The 26844-nt window shown below is 42.5% G+C and overlaps 1 protein-coding gene across 1 annotated transcript in view; it reads right to left on the reverse strand.

Annotated features, from left to right (window-relative positions):
• The window catches only part of slc4a5a (solute carrier family 4 member 5a), a 140519-nt gene that overhangs the window by 93059 nt on the left and 20616 nt on the right, over nucleotides 1-26844 (reverse strand). The window contains exons 3-8 of the mRNA XM_074637052.1: nucleotides 26484-26696; nucleotides 22418-22547; nucleotides 17410-17570; nucleotides 12770-12922; nucleotides 12239-12373; nucleotides 7732-7787 (exon numbers count right to left, since the gene is read on the reverse strand). Of these exons, the coding sequence (XP_074493153.1) occupies nucleotides 7732-7787; nucleotides 12239-12373; nucleotides 12770-12922; nucleotides 17410-17570; nucleotides 22418-22547; nucleotides 26484-26696 (848 nt within the window). The remainder of the gene's footprint in view (nucleotides 1-7731; nucleotides 7788-12238; nucleotides 12374-12769; nucleotides 12923-17409; nucleotides 17571-22417; nucleotides 22548-26483; nucleotides 26697-26844) is intronic.

A 26844-nucleotide genomic window follows, 5' to 3' on the forward strand; every position in this document is an offset into this window, starting at 1 on the left:
ATAACAGACTGCTGCTATGTATAACAGACTGTTGCTACGTATAACAGACTGTTGCTACGTATAACAAACCGTTGCTATGTATAACAGATCGTTTCTATGTATAACAGACAGTTGCTATGTATAGCAGACCGTTGCTACATATAGCAGACTGTTGCTACATATAGCAGACCGTTGCTACGTATAACAGACCTTTGCTATGTATAGCAGACCGTTGCTACGTAGAGCAGACTGTTGCTTTGTATAGCAGACCGTTGCTACATATAACAGACAGTTGCTACGTATAACAGACTGTTGCTACGTATAACAGACCGTTGCTATGTATAACAGACCGTTGCTATGTGAAACATACCGTTGCTATGTATAACAGACTGTTGCTACGTAGAGCACACCCTTGCTACATATAGCAGACCGTTGCCACATATAGCAGACTGTTGTTACGTATAGCAGACCGAAGCTACGTATAACAGACAGTTTATTAAATATAGCAGACCGTTGCTACATATAGCAGACCGTTGCTACGTATAATAGACCATTGCTACGTATAACAGACCATTATTACGTATAGTAGACCGTTGCTACGTATAACAGACCGTTGCTATGTATAGCAGACCGTTGCTACGTATAACAGAACGCTGCCACATATAACAGACCGTTGCTACGAAAACAGACCGTTGCTACGTATAGCAGACCGTTGCTACTTATAACAAACCGTTGCTACGTCTAACAGACCGTTGCTAGGTATAGCAGACTGTTGCTATACGAAACAGACCGTTGCTACGTATAACAGACAGTTGCTACGTATAACAGACCGTTGCTACTTATAACAGACCGTTGCTACGTATAACAGACCGTTGCTATGTGAAACAGACCGTTGCTACGTATAACAGACAGTTGCTACGTATAACAGACCGTTGCTATGTGAAACAGACCGTTGCTACGTATAACAGACAGTTGCTACGTAGAGCAGACTGTTGCTTTGTATAGCAGACCGTTGCTACATATAACAGACAGTTGCTATGTATAGCAGACCGTTGCTACATATAGCAGATCGTTGCTATGTATAACAGACCATTTCTATGTATAGCAGACCGTTGTTACGTATAGTAGACCGAAGCTACGTATAACAGACAGTTGCTAAATATAGCAGACCGTTGCTACATATAGCAGACCGTTGCTACGTATAACAGACCATTGCTACGTATAACAGACCATTGCTACGTATAGCAGACCGTTGCTACTTAAAACAGACCGTTGCTACGTATAACAGACTATTGCTACGTATAGCAGACCATTGCTATGTATAGCAGACCGTTGCAACCTATAGCAGACCGTTGCTACGTTTAGCAGACAGCTGCTACGTATAACAGACCGTTGCGATTTATAGCAGACCGTTGCTACGTATAACAGAACGTTGCTACATATAACAGACCGTTGCTACTTATAACAAACCGTTGCTACATATAGCAGACCGTTGGTATGTATAACAGACTGTTGCTACTTATAACAGACCATTGCTACGTAGAGCAGACCGTTGCTATATATAACAGACCGTTTCTACGTATAGCAGACCGTTACTACGTATAACAGACCGTTGCTACTTATAACAGACCGTTGCTACGTAGAGCAGACAGTTGCTACGTAGAGCAGACAGTTGCTATATATAACAGACCGTTTCTATGTATAGCAGACCGTTGCTATGTATAACAGACCATTGCTACGTATAGCAGACTGTTGCTACGTATAACAGATCGTTTCTATGTATAGCAGACCGTTGCTATGTATAACAGATCGTTGCTACATATAACAGACCGTTGCTCTGTATAACAGACCGTTGCTATGTGAAACATACCGTTGCTATGTATAACAGACTGTTGCTACGTAGAGCAGACCGTTGCTATGTGAAACATACCGTTGCTATGTATAACAGACTGTTGCTACGTAGAGCAGACCGTTGCTACATATTTACAGACCGTTGCTACATATAGCAGATCGCTGCTATGTATAACAAACCGTTGCTACGTATAGCAGACCGTTGCTACGTATAGCAGACCGTTGCTACGTATAGCAGACCGTTGCTACGTATAACAGACAGTTTCTACATATAACAGACCGTTGCAACTTATAACAGACCGTTGCTACGTAGAGCAGACCGTTGCTACGTAGAACAGACCGTTTCTATGTATAGCAGACCGTTGCTATGTATAACAGATCGTTGCTACGTATAGCAGACTGTTGCTACGTATAGCAGACTGTTGCTACGTATAACAGATCGTTTCTATGTATAGCAGACCGTTGCTATGTATAACAGATCGTTGCTACATATAACAGACCGTTGCTATGTATAACAGACTGCTGCTATGTATAACAGACTGTTGCTACGTATAACAGACTGTTGCTACGTATAACAAACCGTTGCTATGTATAACAGACCGTTGCTATGTGAAACATACCGTTGCTATGTATAACAGACTGTTGCTACGTAGAGCAGACCGTTGCTACATATATAAGACCGTTGCTACATAAAGCAGACCGTTTTTACGTAGAGCAGACCGAAGCTACGTATAACAGACCGTTGCGAAGTATAGCAGACCGTTGCTACGTATAGCAGACCGTTGCTACATATAACAGACCGTTACTACTTATAACAGTCCGTTGCTATGTATAGCAGACTGTTACTACGTATAGAAGACTGTTGCTACGTATAACATATCGTTTCTATGTATAGCAGACCGTTGCTATGTATAACAGATCGTTGCTATATATAACAGACCGTTGCTACATATAGCAGACCGTTGCTACGTATAACAGACCGTTGCCACGTATAACAGAACGTTGCTACGAAAACAGACCGTTGCTACGTATAGCAGACCGTTGCTACTTATAACAGACCGTTGTTAATGTCTAACAGACCGTTGCTATGTATAACAGACCATTGCTACGTATAAAAGACCGTTGCTACGTATAGCAGACCGTTGCTACGTATCACAGACAGTTGCTATGTAAAACAGACCGTTGTTACGTATAACAGACCGTTGCTACATATAGCAGACTGTTGCTATGTATAGCAGATCGTTGCTACGTATAGCAGACTGTTGCTACGTATAGCAGACTGTTGCTACGTATAACAGATCGTTTCTATGTATAGCAGACCGTTGCTATGTATAACAGATCGTTGCTACATATAACAGACCGTTGCTATGTATAACAGACTGCTGCTATGTATAACAGACTGTTGCTATGTATAACATACCGTTGCTATGTGAAACATACCGTTGCTATGTATAACAGACTGTTGCTACGTAGAGCAGACCGTTGCTACATATATAAGACCGTTGCTACATATATAAGACCGTTGCTACATAAAGCAGACCGTTTTTACGTAGAGCAGACCGAAGCTACGTATAACAGACCGTTGCGAAGTATAGCAGACCGTTGCTACGTATAGCAGACCGTTGCTACATATAACAGACCGTTACTACTTATAACAGTCCGTTGCTATGTATAGCAGACTGTTACTATGTATAGAAGACTGTTGCTACGTATAACAGATCGTTTCTATGTATAGCAGACCGTTGCTATGTATAACAGATCGTTGCTATATATAACAGACCGTTGCTACATATAGCAGACCGTTGCTACGTATAACAGACCGTTGCCACGTATAACAGAACGTTGCTACGAAAACAGACCGTTGCTACGTATAGCAGACCGTTGCCACTTATAACAGACCGTTGTTAATGTCTAACAGACCGTTGCTATGTATAACAGACCATTGCTACGTATAACAGACCGTTGCTACGTATAGCAGACCGTTGCTACGTATCACAGACAGTTGCTATGTAAAACAGACCGTTGTTACGTATAACAGACCGTTGCTACATATAGCAGACTGTTGCTATGTATAGCAGACCGTTGCTACGTATAACAGACCGTTGCTACATATAGCAGACCGTTGCTATGTATAGCAAACCGTTGCTACGTATAACAGACCGTTGCCACGTATAACAGACCGTTGCTACGAAAACAGACCGTTGCTACGTATAGCAGACCGTTGCTACTTGTAACAGACCGTTGCTACGTCTAAAAGACCGTTGCTAGGTATAGCAGACTGTTGCTATATGAAACAGACCGTTGCTACGTATAACAGACCTTTGTTACGTATAACAGACCGTTTCTATGTATAGCAGACCGTTGCTATGTATAACAGACCGTTGCTACGTATAACAGACCGTTGCTATGTATAACAGACCGTTGCTACGTATAACAGACCTTTGCTACGTATAACAGACCGTTGCTACGTATAACAGACCGCTGCTACGTATAACAGACCGTTGCTACGTATAACAGACCGTTGCTACGTATAACAGACCGCTGCTACGTATAACAGACCGTTGCTACGTATAACAGACTGCTGCTACGTATAACAGACCGTTGCTACGTATAACAGACCGTTGCTACGTATAACAGACCGTTGCTACGTATAACAGACCGATGCTACGTATAACAGACCGTTGCAACGTATAACAGACCGTTGCTACATATAACAGACCGTTGCTACTTATAACAGACCGTTGCTACGTAGAGCAGACCGTTGCTATATATAACAGACCGTTTTTATGTATAGCAGACCGTTGCTATGTATAACAGACCGTTGCTACGTATAGCAGACTGTTGTTACATATAGCAGACTGTTGCTACGTATAACAGACCGTTGCTACGTATCACAGACAGTTGCTATGTAAAACAGACCTTTGTTACGTATAACAGACCGTTGCTACATATAGCAGACCGTTGCTATGTATAGCAGACCGTTGCTACGTATAACAGACCGTTGCTACATATAGCAGACCGTTGCTATGTATAGCAGACCGTTGCTACGTATAACAGACCGTTGCCACGTATAACAGACCGTTACTACGTATAGCAGACCGTTGCTACGTATAACAGACCGTTCCTACGTATAACAGATCGTTTCTATGTTTAGCAGACCGTTGTTATGTATGACAGCCCGTTGCTACGTATAGCAGACTGTTGCTACGTATAACAGACTGTTGCTAAGATAGCAGACCGTTGCTACGTATAACAGACCGTTGCTACTTATAACAGATCGTTGCTATATATAACAGACCGTTGCTACATATAGCAGACCGTTGCTACGTATAACAGACCGTTGCCACGTATAACAGAACGTTGCTACGAAAACAGACCGTTGCTACATATAGCAGACCGTTGCTACTTATAACAGACCGTTGTTAACGTCTAACAGACCGTTGCTACGTATAACAGACCGTTGCTACGTATAACAGACCGCTGCTACGTATAACAGACCGTTGCTACGTATAACAGACCGCTGCTACGTATAACAGACCGTTGCTACGTATAACAGACTGCTGCTACGTATAACAGACCGTTGCTACGTATAACAGACCGTTGCTACGTATAACAGACCGCTGCTACGTATAACAGACCGTTGCTACGTATAACAGACCGTTGCTACGTATAACAGACCGCTGCTACGTATAACAGACCGTTGCTACGTATAACAGACCGTTGCTACGTATAACAGACCTTTGCTACGTAGAGCAGACCGTTGCTACGTAGAGCAGACCGTTGCTATATATAACAGACCGTTTTTATGTATAGCAGACCGTTGCTATGTTTACAGACTGTTGCTACGTATAGCAGACTGTTGTTACATATAGCAGACTGTTGCTACGTATAACAGATCGTTGCTACGTATCACAGACAGTTGCTATGTAAAACAGACCGTTGTTACGTATAACAGACCGTTGCTACATATATCAGACTGTTGCTATGTATAGCAGACCGTTGCTATGTATAACAGACCGTTGCTACATATAGCAGACCGTTGCTATATATAGCAGACCGTTGCTACGTATAACAGACCGTTGCCACGTATAACAGACCGTTACTACGTTTAGCAGACCGTTGGTATGTATAACAGACTGTTGCGACTTATAACAGACCGTTGCTACGTATAGCAGACCGTTGCTACGTATAACAGACCGTTCCTACGTATAACAGATCGTTTCTATGTTTAGCAGACCGTTGTTATGTATAACCGACCATTGCTACATATAACAGACCGTTGCTACATATAAAAGACCATTGCTATGTATAACAGACTGCTGCTATGTATAACAGCCCGTTGCTACGTATAACAGACTGCTGCTACGTATAACAGACTGCTGCTACGTATAACAGACCGTTGCTACGTATAACAGACCGTTGCTACGTATAACAGACCATTGCTACGTATAACAGACCGTTGCTACGCATAACAGACTGCTGCTACGTATAACAGACCATTGCTGCATATAACAGACTCTTGCTACGTATAACAGACCGCTGCTACGTATAACAGACCGTTGCTATGTATAACAGACCTTTGCTATAGGCACAATTCTGATGTCGGACTCTGGAGGACCATTTTCGTGTCAAATTATTGATTTCTTCAGTAAGTAGCCGTGTAATAAACGGGATAATGTACAGCGAGCACTGATTCCATTTTCTCAAATGTGATTATATGCTGCTGTTCTGCTGTCACATGTGACAATAAAGTGAAACTTTTTTACTATCTTCTGACATTTTATAGAAAAAAATGCGAGAAAAAAAAAAAAATCAATGGTAAATATAACTATTAGTTGCAGCCCTATATTTGTAGCTGCAATGACTGGATCTCCCTGCAGGGATCATTAAAGTTTCATCTCTAAACATGGCGGAGAAGTCTGGGAGGGCGTCGTTGGATCGCCAGACATTTGCTAGATAACAACCCTGCGTTGTTCCATGAGCATTAAACCTCACGACACAGCAATCAGAGCTGTAAAACCACCGCAGGCTGACACGGCTGTGACTGAGAGAGGGGCGGCGAGCTGACCTTACCCGTCTGATTGCGTGTAAAGGTGTGGTGGGAAATTGGACGGCAGCACAATAACACTCGGTGATGGAGAGCCTCGCCAATAACCCCAATCTGTGGCTCCATGTAAGGGCCGAGCACGCGGACCGGACAATGTTCTTGTTGTTTCCAGTTCAGTATTGACCCACACACACAAACACACGCAGTAACAAACGGTCACATGTGACCTACTGTAGTTCATCCAGCCCACTACTCATAACGGGGATACTGGGAACTGGACAAGCAGCGCTCGTCCTCACAGTCACACTAACAAATGAAGTTCACAGCCTGCATCAGACGCTCCTCAACAAATTCTCATTCATTTATTTTTGTACATTAGTCATCACTGTGAATGACACTTAATCCTGACCTGTCTGTTTTAAAGCCCGGCGGCCTGATCTGAGCTACAACAGACGCCCTCGTATCGGTCCAAGCATGTGTCACCGGGTTTAAGCCACGTTACTGCACAAATGAGTTATGTGTTTGCACGCTTCCTCTATCGCTCGCTGTCACCGTCACTGGCAACAGCAGTGACAGATTGATGACACTTATAGGACGGAGCATCAATTGAACACAACACAGCGCCTCCCGGAGACATGAGGCGGGTAATCTCAGCAGTAATGGAGAGCAACAAAGTGGAAAATGAGTATAGACTCTAGAGACGGCGTCCATGCAGATAAACAGACATTTTGATATTTACATTATATAAGATAGGAACATGACTTTAATGATAAAAATATAAAACACGCTTGCTTTGAGGAAATGTTGGTCACTCTCTGATAATGTGTAAGTATGCAGAAGGTTGAAGTCATCACCTGGTCTGTGCTGGGAGTATCTGCAATATCATTCATACTCCGACTCTGGGCGTGACCTGGATGCAAAACAACAACAACAACAACAGTTATAACATCTTAATTACATGCTATATAAACTGGAAAAAGAAAGTTCAGAAACTTGTGTTTGATGGATTATTTCTCTGTTGTTACAATGCTAATTGGCATTGTATTTTACATTGTTGGAAAGCCTGTTTATTTACCTTCACAATGATGTCCAACTTGTAAGGATCATGCATTTGTGGGATGAGCAGCCCAGCTGATTATGTGGGGAGCGCCCAAGAAAAATGTTCTAAAATGCTCTGTCAATGGTAAACAGAGTATTCTCCTGTTGGTGTTGACTCTTGTTTTGAGTTGTTTGGTGGATTGGATGATTGAACTCTCTATCAGTAACAAGGAACAAACAAGACATATTGGATATTTTACACTTTATTCATTTAATACACCGTCAGGAGCCTCAAGCCGGGGCCACACAGCGCGCATCATGCTCGCGTGACGGCAACGTCGCGTGTTGTTTTTTATTTCGGCGTCCATGTTAACAGGTTAGAGTGGACACACTGCCCGCATGAGACGCACGTCAGACGCGCGTCAGACGCACGTCAGACGTGCGTCTATTTTATAGAATAGAAGGCTCGCCTATTTTTCACGCTTGCCGCTTACCTCTCGGCTGCGTCTCCCAGCAGCAACAGACAGTGAAGGTGATCTATTGACAGTATATGAGCAAGATTACTACAGTTTCCATGTCTAGACATCTGTAGAATATGTCACTGACCATCAATATTTTACACTTCCTATCTATATTTCAAAATAAAAGTCCTCTAGCGTTTTTAGTGCACAGAATCATTCATTCATTAACACAATGCTTTTATTCTGAAATACTCTAAATAAAGCAGTTGTCTGCTTGCAGGTTTCCATCAAGTTAATATAGTACAGGCTTTTAATTACGTAAACACTGTAGTAGTCATAGCAGAAACCCTACATATGCTATACATATAATAGACTGGGTTAATAGGTTATAAGAACATCAGGTGATAGTTGGCAGTATTTTTCCGATGCGCTCTCTCTCTCTCTCTCTCTCTCTCTCTCTCTCTCTCTCTCTCTCTCTCTCTCTCTCAACAAACACCACGTAACTTTATTGTTCTTTCTTTTAGAGGTGTTATTTAATTTTTCTAAAGATATTTAATAATAATTTTCGTTTTCTAAAGGTTAACAAATAACGAAACTGTTTATTTTGCTTTGTTTTATAATAATAAAAAAAAAACACTTTACTTATATTTATCATTCTGAAATACTTCAGGTGTTTTTCTCCATCAAGGCGCAGTTCAGCAACAAGGTGGTGAAAAGCTCCAAGTTGCCTGAGATGTCGGAACATCAGCATTTATAATGTAAATTGCTGTCCCGCCGCAGATGTAAATTAAGTCGTTTTCGATAAAAGCCGCAACCTGGAATGCTGTAGAACAGGAACCCGAAACCCCCTGGAAATGTTGTTTAAAACTGTGCCAGTCAAAGTGAAGAGGGATTGCTGTAGGCTCTCTCTTACTACTAATGTATTTATTTATTTTTTTGTATTAATATATAGCCCGCAGAAATCCCTCTTCACTGTCAATGAAGAGGGATTTATATATATATATATATATATATATATATATATATATATATATATATATAGCCCATAGAAATCCCTCCTCATTGTCAGTGAAGAGGGATTTATATATATATAAATCCCTCTTCACTGACAGAAAAGAGGGATTTATATGGGCTATATATTAATATTTATGTATGAATTTATTTGCTTGTTTTTAATAATATTTACAAATTACCACACAGTTCTTACCCTTTTTTGTCTTAAATAAATATAAATCACATTTATTATGAAGTTAAATGGCCATTAAAAGGCAAACTCTATGTAGAAAGAAAGGGCTGTCAGCAACAGCAAAAACACAGCTGACAGGTAGCTCCGGGACGCTCCGAGACGTGGGTAACTCGCGTCTAGTGTGAACACCCTAGGTGGGCATGACGCCGCCACGACGTGACGCTGCCGTCACGCGAGCATGATGCGCGCTGTGTGGCCCCGGCGTCAGTAGCGGTGGAAGATCCATACGCAGCCACAACAGCCTGGCACCTCCTCCTCATGCTGGTCACCAACCTGGTCACAGGTTGCTGTGGGATGGCGTTCCATTCCTCAACCAGGATTCGTTGCAGGTCAGCCAGTGTGGTTGTGTTGGTCTCTCTAACACGTACAGCACGCCCAAGCTGATCCTATAAGTGTTGAATTGGGTTGAGGTGTGGACTCTTGGCAGGCCGTTCCATTCTCTCTACTCCCACATTGTGGAGGTAGTCTGTGATAACCCTGGCTCTGTGGGGGCGAGCGTTGTCATCTTGGAGGATGAAGTTAGGTCCCAGATTGTGGAGATATGGGATCGCCACTGGCTACAGAATCTCATCCCGATATCTCACTGCATTGAGATGGCCTTCAATGATGACAAGCCTTGTTTTGCCAGTGAGGGAGATGCCGCCCTCCCCCCCACACACACACCATGACACTGCCCCCACCAAAAGCTGTTACTCCATCAGCATAGCGTTCTCCACGTCGTCTCCATACTTTGACCCTGCCATCCAACTTTCACAGAGAGACCTGGACTCATCACTGAACATGACATTCCCCATTGCAGGCTTCCTGGTAGCCTTATGAGAATACACTGTTTACCATTGGCAGAGCATTTTGGAACATTTTTCTTGGGCGCTACCCACATAATCAGCTATGCTGCGCATCCCACAAATACATGATCCTTACAAGTTGGACATCATTGCGAAGGTAAATAAACAGGCTTTCCAACTATGTAAAATACAATGCCAATTAGCATTGTAACAACAGAGAAATAATCCACCAAACACAAGTTTCCAAACTTTGTTTTTCCAGTATAGTTACAAACATTCATTCATTCCATCGTCCATCAAAATATTAAACAGCAATAAATAGGTCTAGTATTATATGATATGATTTTATTGAGAACTAATATATCGTAAATAAATTATTTATTATCTGGTATGATTATACCTGGTCTTAGTATTTAAAACTATTGTCTTTTATTACCTTTTATCATTTTAAAGAACTACTGTCTCACACTCACCATGTGAATTTAAGCACATTCATGTATGAGTGTATGTATGATCAATGTTTTACGTGTGTATGTACATTGTGACTTTGGTATGTTGTGTGATGCAGTGGCCTGGAGCCCAAGACAAATTTCCCTGTGGGACAACAAAGTATATCTTATATTCCTTCATTTAGCGCAGAGATTTTAAAAGTGTCAGATAAAATTTCTGAATGGCAGACAAAAAACTACTACCTACCACAGTGGCAGGAAGTAAAAAAAGTTAATTTCAGAGCCTGGTCCTTGAGTAAAATACTGAACCCCAAACTGGTGTGAATGAGTGTTTAAATCCTGATGGTCCTGATCCCATCAGGATCTAATCTAAATACCTGTGGTATTTAGGTACATGTATGTATGAATGGGTGAATGCTGACAGGTAACGTGAAGTGCTTTGAGTGATCGGACGACTAGAAAGGAGCTATATAAACGTCTTACTGTACTTCAAGGTTATTTTACACACTCTTTGAATTTTGATTACTTTAATAACTCTTATAAATTGGAGTCAGAAGTCAAATGTTTGCTTGTTAGTGTGTGTTGGACTGAGCAACAGGACGCTGACTTTCGTTGACTTAAGACATTTCTGATTCTAACATAACATAACCCCACCATAACATAAAACTTACATAGAATCCCTTTAAAGGGACTCTGTAAGTTTTTACACATTTTTTAATCTTTTTTTTTATTTCCAATGTGTGAACAGGTTGTAACCTAACCATGACTTTCTGAGTTTCCTCTCTCAGCCTGTAGACTGACTTTAATGTGAAGAATGTGGGACGTTTTTTTTCCCGGGAAAATCCAACAGATGTGCATCATGCGTGCTCGTGAGTGCCATGATTTCAGCTCCGCTACAGGGCTAAAACTGTGTAACCATAGCTAACGGTTGGTTAGAAATGGAGTCCGCAAACGCCAACAAATGACCAGCCCCCCCCCACCACAACTCAGACTCAACATCGACCTTCGATTCATGGAGGGACCTTCAGTTGGTTTTAGGAATCAAAAAGCTTGCAGAATTCCTACTGGACAGGTGAGCTAACATTACTGCCAAGCATGTGAAATATACAGTGATATTGTGGTTTTAGCGGTCAGTCACGTTCAGTCTTGTGTGAGTCGCCTCACTGTTTCGATCAATGCTCGTTTGCGTCTACGTAGCACAAGCAACAGGACGCTGACTGTCTTTGACTCAACGGCCACAGGTGTCGCTGTTAACAAGCTGTTTCTGATTCTTACATTGAGTCCTTTAAACATATCAGTATCTGCCTTCAGAGAACAACACAAACCCTGATTTCATGAACACCATCAAAACAGACAGTATGTAAGTTGAGACAAACACTCACGCAGGCGACCGTAGTTGGCAGACTGCTGTTTCATCCGGAGGTCCTCTGTGGATCGGTTAAAGTTGGCCATCGGCCCTGGACCTGGACCTGGACCTGGTCCCAGACCCGGTCCACCACGGGGCCCCACATTACGACCTGGAACAAGAAGGGAAACAGAACCAGACACAAGCAGTGAGCGAGCGGTCGGAGGTGATAGCAGTATGTGTCCTGCCTGGAGGTGAGGAGGAAATGCTACAGCGGTAATGAACTCATCAAACATTAATACGTCCCTTGTGGAGGATGTGAGCCTTGTTGACTGCATTGTGTTCATTAATTTACCAAGTGAGTCCAGTACATGCATGATGGGTTTCTAAGAGGCTGCACATTAATATACATGGGACGAAAATGGACTAATCTTTGATAATTGTTATGATATGTCATAATGCACGCTGTCCAACACTGTGTGTAGTATTATTAACCATAGTGGTCCCATGATGTATTGTTTCTCTCAGATATAAAGCTAGATGATCATTTCCAACACTGGACACTCACCGGTGGAAGAGCTGGATTTTCCGATGTCAGCTAGCGAGCGGTGGATGGGCTTCTTGGTCTGGTGTCGATGTTTCCTCAGCAGGACGAAGCTGATCTTCTCTCTGAGCTCAGGAGAGATCAGACCTTCCTCTATCTGTCTCTCAATGATGTCGTCTGGAAACGGACACGTTCATATTACACATGAGGACATCTGGCATCCAGTGTTCACACATTACTGTAGTTTGATACCATTGTGTTGAATGTATAAATATATATACAGTCCTGTAGAGCACATGGCTGACTAGCACTAAAGCACTACTGGTGTTGGGTTGTGCTGGTTGATTTCCGTCCTCATATTGGCTAATAGAGATCCCCCAGGCTCCATGAGAGCAACACACAGTGTCTGTGCATCCAATAAACTTTTCTTGTGTATCATCATCATGATTTTCTGGAGAACTCCCCACAGCAAACAGACATTTTCTAAGAACAGACAATAACCAATAATTTGAGCTATTAACACTAATAACACAGATTTTACTAGCTAGACAGGATCCCATTCAGTTATGATCCGTTTAGAGACACCCAGCATGCTGGGAAATCAAACTAATCAGAGCGCAAACTCTTCAATTATGTAGTATTTGAAATTAGCGAAAATATTTGGTAACACTTCATTTTACAGGTCCGCAAATGCCATGGTAATTAGGTGATAATTAACAAGTAACCTATTTGAAATTTCTTTGGAATTACTGCCAAATTACCTTAATATTTACCTCAACATGTATCTAAAATGACTTTATTATAAACATGATTTAATAATTATATGCTAAACTATCCTCTAATGGTTAAAATAGGGCCCTGAGGCTGAGAAGCGGCTGTGTGCTGCTCTTCATCTGAGGTGGAAAACCAAAACTAATAGAAGACACTTGTGATCACTATGGTGACTGATTGTCTCCACAGATGTAACCTGGTAGCTGACGTCATGATTCAGGGAGGTTTTTAAGACATTTATTATTATTATCGATTCATCAGCAGACATGGAAATAAAACAGATCAACTAACTTTGTATTCTTTTCCTGGAAATGTATTAATTAATTACCAGCTATTGGGAAATAGTGGAATATAATTATTAAATAATGTTTATAATAGATATAAAATAATATATGCTTCTACTAAAACTTCTCCAACATCAGTCTGTGCACAGGTGATGTTCAGATGTTGTGATATGGTTTACTCAAGGTTTTCGGCTGCAACTGCATCATTCCAATCACTCTAAAAGTGTACAGGTTTATTAGGCAGAAATGAAATCTTTCATTTATGCATTTTTGCAGCTTCATTTACTCTGGCCCAGTAACATATACTGTATACTGTTGGGACTCACCATTCAAGAGGGTGGCAAGAGACCACGTGAACTCAGTTACATGATCCTTGACCCATGGACTCAGCTCAGTAACTATTGGCTACTGTAGCATGATGACTCATTTACACATACTTGTGAAATTCAGCCAGGACAAAAGCAAAGGACACTCCTTTGTTCTTTCTCTTTTCTTTCTTCCTCTCTTTCCTCTTTCCCTTTGGCCCTGCTGAAAAAGGCAGGGGAGCTGCTGCTCTCCCCACCTAAGCTCTCTGATCTATGGCCTGTTAGAAAACAGACATAGAAACACAAGGAACTTTCTTCTAAGGCAGAAGACGCGAGAGCTTGCCTTTTGACCAGCTAACTTCAAGCAACAAGAGCAAGGAAGTCAGCACCAAGCTACCAAGCTGTAGAAACAGAACTGGACCAGTTTCCCTCCAATCTGCACCACTGGATTTGAGCACAGCAAAGACAACATCTTTGACTTGGAACCACAACTTCAAAACATGGAATTGGACCTTTTCCTCCATGGATTGGTAACGTACTGGGCTTACTTCATTATTAGCAATTGCACATTATAAATATATGTTAATAATAACTGGGCACCAAATTATAATGGTACATAAGCTCAAAAGACAATAAAATGAAAATAATTATTAATTATATTGAATAATATGATTTAATGTATATTAAGTCAGCAAGACTGTTCAACTTAACTTCTGTGAATGTACCTGTATTGATATGTTTAATGTGATTCATTGAGTTTGATTGTTGTGATATTATTTGTAGTTAAGATATTTGGGTAGCTGGCTTCGCCACATCTGATGTGTTTAGTTTATGCTTCACATAGACTGTAGGTCCTTCTCATTTCAGCATTTTTCGCCTCCTCGTCTCCTCGCTCCTCGATCCTCCGGCTGTGACCCGGAAATCGATCTCACTCCTCCATCTTGAAGGACGCCCCAATTCATAAAATGCGCATCGAGGAGCGAGGATCGAGGAGCGAGGAGGCTTGCTGGAGGAGCTATGAGCGAGGATACACTAGTGCATCCTCCAGTGTTTCCTCCACGGAAGTTTATCACCGACCGACACGCCCCCTCATTGGATATCAGTTATTGATTGGACGCTGCGCCGATCAGACTGATCTGATACATCAACATCACTGAGTTTTATACCGGAGTGAAGACAGATCAGAGATTAAACGATTTATAGTTTAGTTGTCTTCTGATTCACCATCTAGTTATAATCTGTGTTAACTGTAGGTGTGAACAACAAACGGACCATGTTGATGGTGAAGTGTTCCAGCAGCAGAAGGACCTGCAGTATCTCTGCTTTACACACCATCACTGAAGGAGTCTGACACTGAGAGGGGTTTATAAAACCTGATAACGAACAGACTTAAATAACTTTCTGCATTTATTAGAAAGAGTTTTCTTTTGATGATCTGTTATTTCTCACGTTAACTTTTATTATGATTCCAGTTAAAGTCAGAGAGAAGGAGAGTCTCTCTTTTACACCTTTTACATCATTTAAGTCATTTCCATTCAGTCACATGAGGCTGATAATTCCTGAACGTCGGGTTTGATATGAGTTACGTTATTTCACTTTTCCCTGAAACATTCAGCCTGATACATACCTTCTACTGTCAGAATATCAATAACTAACTACAGACGCTAATAATGAATAAATAATATAAAGATATTGTGCCAATAGAGATGGTTCCTGGTCCTCTAAGCAGGACTCAGTCCACAATATAAACACAGACTGCAGCTGTTATTCATGTGCAGGTGTTTGTTAAACAGGTAACAGGCTACAGAGAGGAAACACTGCTGCTCTGATAACTCTGTTTCTTTATTAATATTAGATCAGTTCAGACATAAACAGCTGTTGAAGCCGACTGACAGCTGATCCAGCTGTGATCAGCTGCTGCTGTCATCAGAAACGGACGTCGCTTCACGTGACGCTTCAGAGGAAACGACGTCTCATGTCTCTAAAAACATATTTCCTCGTTTCCTCTCTCCTCGAGTCGTTTCCTCGCCTCCTCCGCTCGCATCTCCCGTGGGCGGGACTAAGACGCAAGTCGAGGAGAGGAGTCAAGCCGTATAAAAGCACTAATGGGAAAGACCCAAGGTCTTGCATGCAAACTAACCATATTTTCTAACCCACTGCATTATCTGACACACATTAAGATCACAAAAATAAACTGTGAATTAGTGTTGAACATAAACATACATATTCAGAGAATCTCAACCCCCACATCACACCCCCCTTTGTCCTTCCTGAGCACATGTGCTCCGAAGAACATGTTGGCGGCCATCTTTGATCCAGCCATCTTTGTAGTTTTACAGAGTCAACCATATTGTCTGTAGGCACATGCAGACATCTTGAGACAAGTAGCCATCTTGTCTCTGTTTCTCTCCCCCCCTCTCTCTCACACACACACACACGCACACACACGCTCAAACACTGTCTTTGGTTTGTTTAGTTTAGTTATTTAGTTAGGTTAATATTGTGTTCTAAACCTTTATTATCTTGTAAATAAATGTTTGTGGGTTATACATGCTGGTCTGGTTAATGCTGTACAAGAGTGAATAATATCGATTGATATAGTGATTTTTGGTTATAGTTATTAATTTAATTATTAATCAAAGTTCCAAATTGATAGTTTAGTATATTTAATGAGACTTATCTATGAGACTACATTAATTTGCTATCATTTTTCATAAGAGTGGTGCCCCGAGGATGACTTAATATACATTAAATCATATTATTCAATATAATTAATTATTATTTTGATAATTATTATTCACTTTTGATAGCCATTTTATTGTCTTTTGAGCTTATGTACCATTATAATTTGGTGCCCAGTTATTATTAACATATATTGATAATTTATTAATATTAATTTTATTAATATTGATAATTATCTTTAATATTTTCCAATAACTGGCCCAGCTCCTATTTGCGTCTCCAACAATACTGATGCTTACAGTATTACCTTTATAATGCTACCAAGAGTAAATAGACCTTATAGTTGCAGAGATGCACTCAATTTATTTTGTCCTGAGCCAGTGGCCGATGGTTCGAAAGGCAGAAGTCACTTCCAGCCTGTTTTTAACAACATTTTACTATATTGCACTTGTGAGGTTTTGGAGGGAGCTGAACTTCTGGTGCACTGAAATAATTCAGCTTTGGTACAATCAACATTGTGTATACACAAAAAGACATAAGGCCGAAAATGATGCCTCACTGGATGAATATGATATTAACAATAAGACACCGTGAGAAAAGGAGCTAATCTCAAACATCTCACCAATAATCTGAGGCAGTGAGTAGCCGTCCAGGTCCAGCAGCACCGTCCCCGTCTGGAGACACGTCCTCAGCTCAAACAGACTATGCAGGGACAGCGTGGACACGTGTGGTTTACTCCACCTTTCTCCTCCCTCCTCCACCTTCTCCTCGAACTTCACCCACCTGAAGGCAGAAAAACACACAGCGAGAGGGAACAGGTGAGGAATACACAGCAGCCTGGATGTCTTTGAGCTCTGCTGGTGGTTCCAGTAATCAGTAGATGTGTCTGTGGCACGACGCTGTATGAATGTGAAGGAGCAGAGTGTTTGAGGAAAGAAGGAAAGAATCACTTTTAAGACTTTTCCCAAAGTTTCGGTTTTACCTTCTAGCACTCCACACTCTGACAATGCCAGTTAGTTCCACTGTGGTTTCTGTGGTCTGAGGTTCATTTTGCATTCATTTCAGCCAGATATCATTTTTAAGTAGGCTGTGCAGTAGAAGGTTGACAGTGTGTCTTACATTGTTGCCTGATTGTACAAATGCACCATTTTCTGAGTTGACCTATTTCTGGTTTTCAAACTGATAAACATGACAGCTCTTCAGGAAAGTACTAGGAAGCAGGATTAGGTTAGCGAGGTAACTTCAGGGTTAACCCTTCAGGGTTTCAGTCCTACGAAGGTGGATCACTTCTTACCCGGGTAAATCGCCATTGTAACTGATGCTGAACAGCTAACCTGCTCCGGAGCAGGTTATGTTCCAGATAAGAGATCAACTCGTATAAAAGCACCGCCTACTGACCAATCAGAGCTCTGTGAGTAGATTGTATGATAATATTACACACATATGAAGAAGTTACAGTCATAATCAGACTAAAAGCATCCATCCATCTTCAACCGCTTATCCGGGATCGGGTCGCGGGGGCAACAGCTCCAGCAGGGGACCCCAAACTTCCCTTTCCCAGGCCACATTAACCAGCTCTGACTGGAGGATCCCGAGGCGTTCCCAGGCCAGAGTAGAGATATAATCTCTCCACCTAGTCCTGGGTCTTCCCCGTGGTCTCCTCCCAGCTGGTCGTGCCTGGAACACCTCCCAAGGGAGGCGCCCAGGGGGCATCCGTGCTAGATGCCCGAACCACCTCAACTGGCTCCTTTCGACGCAAAGGAGCAGCGGCTCTACTCCGAGTCCCTCACGGATGACTGAGCTTCTTACCCTATCTCTAAGGGAGACGCCAGCCACCCTCCTGAGGAAACCCATTTCGGCCGCTTGCACCCGCGACCTCGTTCTTTCGGTCATCACCCTCATGATAACCTCACGGACTGCCTTCTTTCATCTACGTAACATTGCGAAGATCAGGCACATCCTGTGTCAAAATGATGCAGAAAAATTAGTCCATGCATTTGTTACCTCTAGACTCGATTACTGCAATTCCTTATTATCAGGCTGCTCCAATAAGTCTCTAAAGACTCTCCAGTTGATCCAGAATTCTGCAGCACGTGTACTGACTAGAACTAGAAAAAGAGATCATATTACGCCTGTATTAGCTTCTCTGCACTGGCTGCCTGTAAAATCCAGAATAGATTTTAAAGTCGTCCTCCTCACCTACAAAGCGCTAAACGGTCAGGCCCCATCATATCTTAAAGAGCTCATAGTACCCTACTACCCCACTAGAGCACTGCGCTCACAGAATGCAGGGTTACTTGAGGTTCCTAGAGTCTCCAAAAGTAGAATGGGAGCAAGAGCCTTCAGCTATCAAGCTCCTCTTCTCTGGAACCAGCTCCCAGTTTCAGTCCGGGAGGCAGACACCGTCTCTACATTTAAGAGTAGGCTAAAGACTTTCCTCTTTGATAACGCTTATACTTAAGCTGCTATAGGCATAGACTGCCGGGGGACTTCCTATGACACACTGTCATAAGGAACTTCCTATGACACACTGAGCTCCCCTCTCCTTATGTATATACTCATGTCCCATGTCCATGTTGTTACTAACTTCATTCCTTCCCGGGAGTCCTTGTGCCTCCTTGTCTCGCAGCTAACCGTGGAGCGGGGTCACACCTGGAGCGAGGTTATACCTGGAGCATGGGTACACTTGGAGCAGGGTTTCACCTGGATCTTGGTGGTCTCCGGTATTGTGGCTGCATCTGCTGCCGCGTCGGTGCCTGCTTGACACCAACTGCTACCATCCCTAATTAACTACGTCTGTACGAGGGACTACCAATGCTAACGAGGGATTTCCAACACCTAGTGACAATGTGGCAGCCTGGAGAATAACACTTCTCAATCACTGCCAAAGACATCAAGAGCTCCCAGCAAGCATGCTGATGCTGCAGGAACCAACGCACGGGCATCAATCGCAGGGACGTCCCACACCAATACACATGGACGTACTGAGGAGAGATGCTGGACAGTGCTGGCTTTCCGATAGTTGTATTATCACTCTTTCCATCCACCACTATTGGTTTTGTGTTATCAGTCCTACTTGTATTAGCTATTACAGCTGCTAGACTGCTATTGTGGCTGCTTCTCTATCTCTCTCTCTCTATCTATCTCTCTCTCTCTCTCTCTCTCACTCTCTCTCTATCTATCTGTACCCCCAGCCGGTCTCGACAGATGGCCGCCCGCCCTGCGCCCGGTTCTGCTCCAGGTTTCTTCCCAGTAATCGGGGAGTTTTTCCTGGCCACAGTGCGCTTGGTGGATCCTGTTGGGTCTCTAAACTATGGTGTACGGTCATAGACCTGCTCTATATATAAAGCGTCTTGAGATAACTTCTGTTGTGATTTGACGCTATACAAAAAATAAATTGATTTGATTTGATTTGATGACCCAACCCTCATGACCATAGGTGAGAGTAGGAACGAAGATTGAACGGTAGATCGAGAGCTTTGCCTTCCGGCTCAGCTCTCTTTTCGTCACAACGGTGCGGTAAAGCGAATGCAATACCGCCCCTGCTGCTCCGATTCTCCGACCAATCTCACGTTCCATCGTCCCCTCACTCGCGAACAAGACCCCGAGGTACTTGAACTCCTTCACTTGGGGTAAGGACTCATTCCCTACCCGGAATAGGCAATCCATCGGTTTCCTGCTGAGAACCATGGCCTCAGATTTAGAGGTGCTGATCCTCATCCCGACTGCGCCACACTCGGCTGCAAACCGATCCAGTGAGTGCTGGAGGTCGCAGACCGATGATGCCAACAGGACCACATCATCTGCAAAAAGCAGCGATGAGATCCTCAGCACACCGAACTGCAAACCCTCCCCCCCCCGACTACGCCTTGATATCCTGTCCATGAATATCACGAACAAGATTGGTGACAAAGCGCAGCCCTGGCGGAGGCCAACCCCCACCGGAAACGAGTCCGACTTGTTGCCGAGGATCCGACTAAAAAAATCAGACTAAAAGCAACACAGTTTAAACTGACACATACAGTACAGGAAGGACAGCTGGATTTATGCTGTGGGTGTTTACTGTTTTGAATTATGCAGCTGAGAGAAGGATGAAATGCTCATACACGCCTTATCATTGCTAAAAGGCATAACAAAGTGTTATCCATTCATCCATAATACTCTGAAAGCTATTTATAATATCACTGCCCCATCTAGACAACTATATCTGACTTTTGAGTGTTCCGTTAAATGAATAACTCTGTTAAAGGGACTGTTTGTAACTTCTTACACGTATAAATCACCCGGATCGGTGTCCCATGTGCGCTCGCATATGCGCGCTAGCGTGTGGCTACGCTGTTCAGACAAGACTCCAACACAAACTACACGGAAGCACCAAAACCGCAAAGTTATATCTAGTGAAGCCCATCTTGAAAAACAATGTTGGCTGCGGTCGGAGGACGCGGGGGAGACCGTAGATTTGGTCTCCAGGGCCGGAGTCTCTGTACTCTGCTCCTCTACTCCTCTGCCTGCCTGCTTGCCTTCACTCAGCTCGCTCCACCTCACGTGCATGCGCGCACACTCCACACTGCAGAAGAGTGAATTTAGGTCTGAGAATATCTAATGAATGTTCAGTGGACGTTTGTGTAGAAATAACTGCTGCAGCTCCTCCAGACCAACAGAGGTTTTCCGTGTCTTGTGAAGTGACGGGGCTCCGCAGAGAGAAACGTTATCGTCTCTGACCGGGTGCCGGTGCCTCTCTCCAAACGCGGTCGGGAGGCTGAAGCAGGAGAAGCCAACACAGTATCAGCAGTGATTCATGGAGAGACATTCGTCTGGTCAGCTAACATTACTGCCAAGCAGCTGAAATATAGAGTGATATTGTGGTTTTAGCTGACGTGTGTCGCCTCACTGTTTTGAGTGATGCTCGTTCATTTCTATGTAGAGCAAGCAAGCGCGGGCCCGACGCTGAATTTTGTTGACTTAAAGGCCACAGGTGTCGCTGTTAACAAGCATTTCTGATTCTTACAAACAGTCCCTTTAATTTACGCATTCACACATCCAGAGCTGTCCATCCTGCATTTGGCAGCTTCAACGGTGTTACTTCTAGTCTGGATTATGTCTTTAAATTCTTCGTATTTGTCTGCCTGTCTGTCTGCAGTCAGTAGACTTGTCCATGTCTGTGATTGGTCAGATGCTGTAAATACCGTTCATGTGAACGCGCTCATTACCAGACTGAGAAACCCTGGGTTGATTTACCGAGTTGATAACCAGTGTCGTAGGACCGTTTAGCGAGATCTCATTTGTTAGGTTAAGTGAAGCAAGATAAGGAGACGATCGTGGGTATGTTGAACTTGCTTCGTAGTACAGGCCTCTGGTTTCATCCAAACTATCTAACAAAAGCATTTTCTTAATAAATTCTGAGATATTAGCTGTGCAGTTGCAAAATCATGCTTCCTTTTATATCTACAATGTTTGCAAAGAGGTAGCGTTGAGTCATAATCTGAACAATCATTTTTGGAGCGGATGTACTCCAGATTTCAGAAGCAGAAGCAAACAACATAAAACAAGAGTAATTGTGTTTTTGAGTGGTGGAAGCGTAACGGTGGCTGAATTTAAGTGTGCATGTGAGTGTGAGTGTAGTCGTCCACCTGGCAGACTCCTTCCACTCTAGCTCGTCTCCTTCCCGCTGCAGAGTGTCCATCTCAGTGAAGAGCGTCGGCGTGGGCATGTCATCGTCCTCATTCAGGATGTAACGCAGACGCTCGGCCGCCGGAGACACTTGGATGAAAGGAAAGAATCTTTTTGACATTTTTACTATTTGTAATATCATGTTATAGAGTTTGAATGATTAGAAGCTAAAACATAATGCGTACAGACAAACAGGATGTCCCTTTTCCTATGCTGACAGGTCAAATCAAACTGACCTGTCACTTATGAATGTAAATAGTGATCTCCAATATCAATCAATAGGCTTTTCTAATTAGAACTATTTTCACTTACACCTTGTTTACATGCAGCTGCAGGCTGTTGTATGTCGCTCCATGTGATGATTACAGTACTGAAGCGTACATCCAGATCACACATTTCTACCTGATTATAGGTATTCAATCATGAGCCTGCTCTACTTACAGTCCAGTTCATTACTGTGTGGAGGTTGAATTGGATCCCATGTTCATGAGCGGTGCTGTAGGGCAATGAGTGAACCTATAGACTGAGCTGTATGGTAATTACTGTACACGAGGGGAGTCAATCATATTGAACTGGCAGTGAATTATATTTATATGTTGTTTTATCTGAATGGCAAGCGAGAAAAATCAATGAAATACAACATTCACGACTATTTAACGTATCCTCATACATGATATCTTACCAACAGTTATGTTGGTATGACTTCATTTTACAGGTCCGCAAATTTCATGGTAATTAGATGATAATTAGCAAGTAGCCTATTTTACATTTCTTTGGAATTATTGCCAAATTACCCCAATATTTACCTCAAAATGTATCTAAAATGACTTTATTTTAAAATATCCTCTAATGGTTAAAATAGTGTTACCGTTATTTTAGTTAGCAGTATGTATGTCACTTAACAAAAGTAAAAAGTATGTTAAAATAAGTCAACGTTGACTTTTGGTCTCCATTGTGAAAGTCCTGTGTTGGTTTGACCCGTACATCACCCCGACCTTCATCTTTATCTTTATTCTGCGTCACCTGCAGCAGCTGATTTATGAATTATAGTGCATTACCTTTCATTTACCTTCATAGGTGTACGTATGAACAGTGGATGAGAACAGCCTGACCATTTACACCTCTCTAACACCTTGTTAGATGTAAAGCTGGTCAGCTCCTCATTAAAATACTCATTAGCTGTTAAACAAGCTATAGCCAAACTTCCTTCAGTCTTCCTCTCAATGAGGATCATCAGAGTGCTTTACTTTCCCCACACTGGGCACCGGCTTCTCCCGTTGTTGTCTTACGTCTTTAATCCTCCTGCTAGTAAAATGACACCATGCGCATTATTGATATTCATGCACTGACACTCTTAGAGTGGTGTGTAGATACAGTCCAGACAGAGTAAACACCTCTGCTGCACTCGCCACTGATTGCACCAAATCGATTTAGTGAGGTTGACAACCTTCCCAGCCGAAGTCTTTGAAAGCCGAGGCAGCGAGGTTCTGCCAGCTACTCATTACTCCGACCTGAAACAGTCTCAGGCTGTGTCTCCGACTCCTGCTGTTCACCGTTCACAACTGCCGGAAGGAAGCGAAATCAAATCAAAAGCATGAGGTAGGAGAGTGCAACTAAAATGTAATACATGATTCCCAGACTGGAGCTGGAGCTATTTCTACAGAGTGCAGCCTCACTTCAACATTTTCACAGAAGTTGTTGTTTGGTCGGTCACAGACCAGATCGGTCCTGAGGGGGTCTCCAGCAGTACTGCACCTCCATAAAGCTGGGCGACTTGTAAGAAGCAGATTTTAAAATAATAACATAATAGAATCAATAAAGCAGAGGCTGTGATATCCTGGCTTTAGTTCTTAGTACGAGTCAAAACATTCAACCCCTACATTTCCCATAATGCAACTCATCAGCTGCCTTCTAAACAACCTTCAAACTCCACATGCCTACGATGAGCTGTTTTAACATTTAATAGCTAGACAGGATATTCATTAGATATATCTGCAGCGTCATTTTGACTAGTCAAAACTCTGATTCAAGATATTCCTAATTACATTTTGAGTAGTACGATTCAAACTACTTTTGCCATTCATGTGTATGGGGTTTCTCATTACAGATATCCCCAATTCAGTTGTAGATATCCACAACTGAATTCTGACTAGTCATAATTCCAGTTACAGATATCTTTAATTCCCCTTAACTGTAGATATTTACATGGTCCTTTTTAAATACCTGGAATTGGAGTTTTGACTTGTGAGAATAAGGTTGTAGATATCTCTAACTGTAGTTAGGGAGAGTCTAAATTAATTACAGACATCTAGAATTAGAGTTTTAGAGTTGAAATGACGTTGCAGATATCTGTAATTACGTCGGAGGGGCGGGGGGGGGGGGTTGGGAGGTGTGTGAAGCTATTCAAACATACGATGTCACTGCAGCCGTACGGGTTTATAAAGTGTGTCTGGAGACAATAAATCTATAATAGGCTGTACATTTCTAGCACAACTCTCTGGTGAACAAAGCTCTCGTTGGCCACAGACTCCTGATGATGAGCTCTTTCTATTTCATGTAATTTTCTAACTATCTGATCCACAGCGGTCCCGACCACTCGTCTCACAGCCGGCTGCACATAGAGACCGATTTTATGTGTCCAGCTCGGAGGACTAAAGGCTGAGCTTGTAGCTCGTTGTCTACCTCACTACGGTTAGAAAGAGACCTCGTTGGTGTTTGAACTATGTTTCTCTGATGAGTTATTGATCCGGGAAGTTTGAATCTGTCAATATCTTTCACACTTTACCGAACTATCCAAGTTAGCTAAAGCTTCTGCTGACACTGTTCAGATGCTTTGTTGGGTCGATATCCAATGGGAAGCCTTGATGAGCAACGTCATGACAACAACTCTGACTAGTCATAATGAGGTTTGAGATATCTGTAACTGTTATGTAGGATAGTCAGAACTGAATTACAGATATGTCTAACTGTTGTTATGACTAGTCACAATGATGTTATAGATATCTGGAATAAGAACTCTGACTAGTCACAATGACGTTATAGATATCTGGAGTAGGAACTCTGACTAGTCACAATGACGTTATAGATATCTGGAATAAGAACTCTGACTAGTCACAATGACATTATAGATATCTGGAATAAGAACTCCGTCTAGTCACAATGACGTTATAGATATCTGGAATAAAAACTCTGACTAGTCACAATGGCGTTATAGATATCTGGAATAAGAACTCTGACTAGTCACAATGACATTATAGATATCTGGAATAAGAACTCTGTCTAGTCACAATGACGTTATAGATATCTGGAATAAAAACTCTGACTAGTCACAATGACATTATAGATATCTGGAGTAAGAACTCTGACTAGTCACAATGACATTATAGATATCTGGAATAAGAATTCTGACTTGTCACAATGACGTTATAGATATCTGGAATAACAATTCTGACTAGTCACAATGACATTATAGATATCTGGAATAAGAACTCTGGCTAGTCACAATGACGTTATAGATATCTGGAGTAAGAACTCTGACTAGTCACAATGACATTATAGATATCTCTAATGTTAATTCAGGATAATCAAGCTTAGCTATTAAATGTTAAAACAGTTGCCATACATGCCACAGGTTTCATGTTAAAGATGTGTAGCCTAAAGCCGTGGCTGAGATGACATCACAATGACATCATCGGGGTTATTTTCTCAGATGTGATGAAGCTCCTCCAGAGACAGAGGACTTTATACAGCTGCTTTCAGAGGCTCTAGGTACTAACCAGGACGAGTTACCCTTCGAAACATCGGTGCAGTGCCCCTTTAACACAAGCAGTAGACCCTGAAGACATTCATGTTTAGTCTGGTGAGGTTGGTGATTGACACAAAGTTCAGCCAATCAGAATGTTCCAGCAGCTCAACAGAAACAGGAAGAGAGTGACAGGTGACTGTGATCAGACCTCGTGGTGGTTAGAGGTGAGACCTTGTGAGACTAAAGCCGTCCTATATCATCTTCTACCATCACTGACTTACTGGTGCGGTTGATGTCTTGGAGACTCTGCTCGTTTGAGTCCATCAGTCCTTCCTCTATGTCCATGTCTCTGTAGCGGTCGGGCTCTTGGTGTCGGTGGTGGTTATAGCGTCGCTTCCTGTCCATGTCGGCAGCCTCACGACTGGAGCGCCTTCGCCTGCGTTTGCGTCGATATCCTCGCGGCACTGGGACACCGATGTAGATGGACTGATGGTCTGGGGACAAATACGGACGATTCCTGGATGGTTACATGAATACTGTAAAAATGGTTGCACTCGTATGAATGTGCCAACATGGTTCCTGTAGAACAGCAATTTACTTAAAGGATGACAAAACGCTTTTTCCAAAACAAGTGACTGAAAT

The sequence above is a fragment of the Sebastes fasciatus genome, chromosome 6, assembly GCF_043250625.1.
Source record: "Sebastes fasciatus isolate fSebFas1 chromosome 6, fSebFas1.pri, whole genome shotgun sequence".
Taxonomy (NCBI): Eukaryota; Metazoa; Chordata; class Actinopteri; order Perciformes; family Sebastidae; genus Sebastes; species Sebastes fasciatus.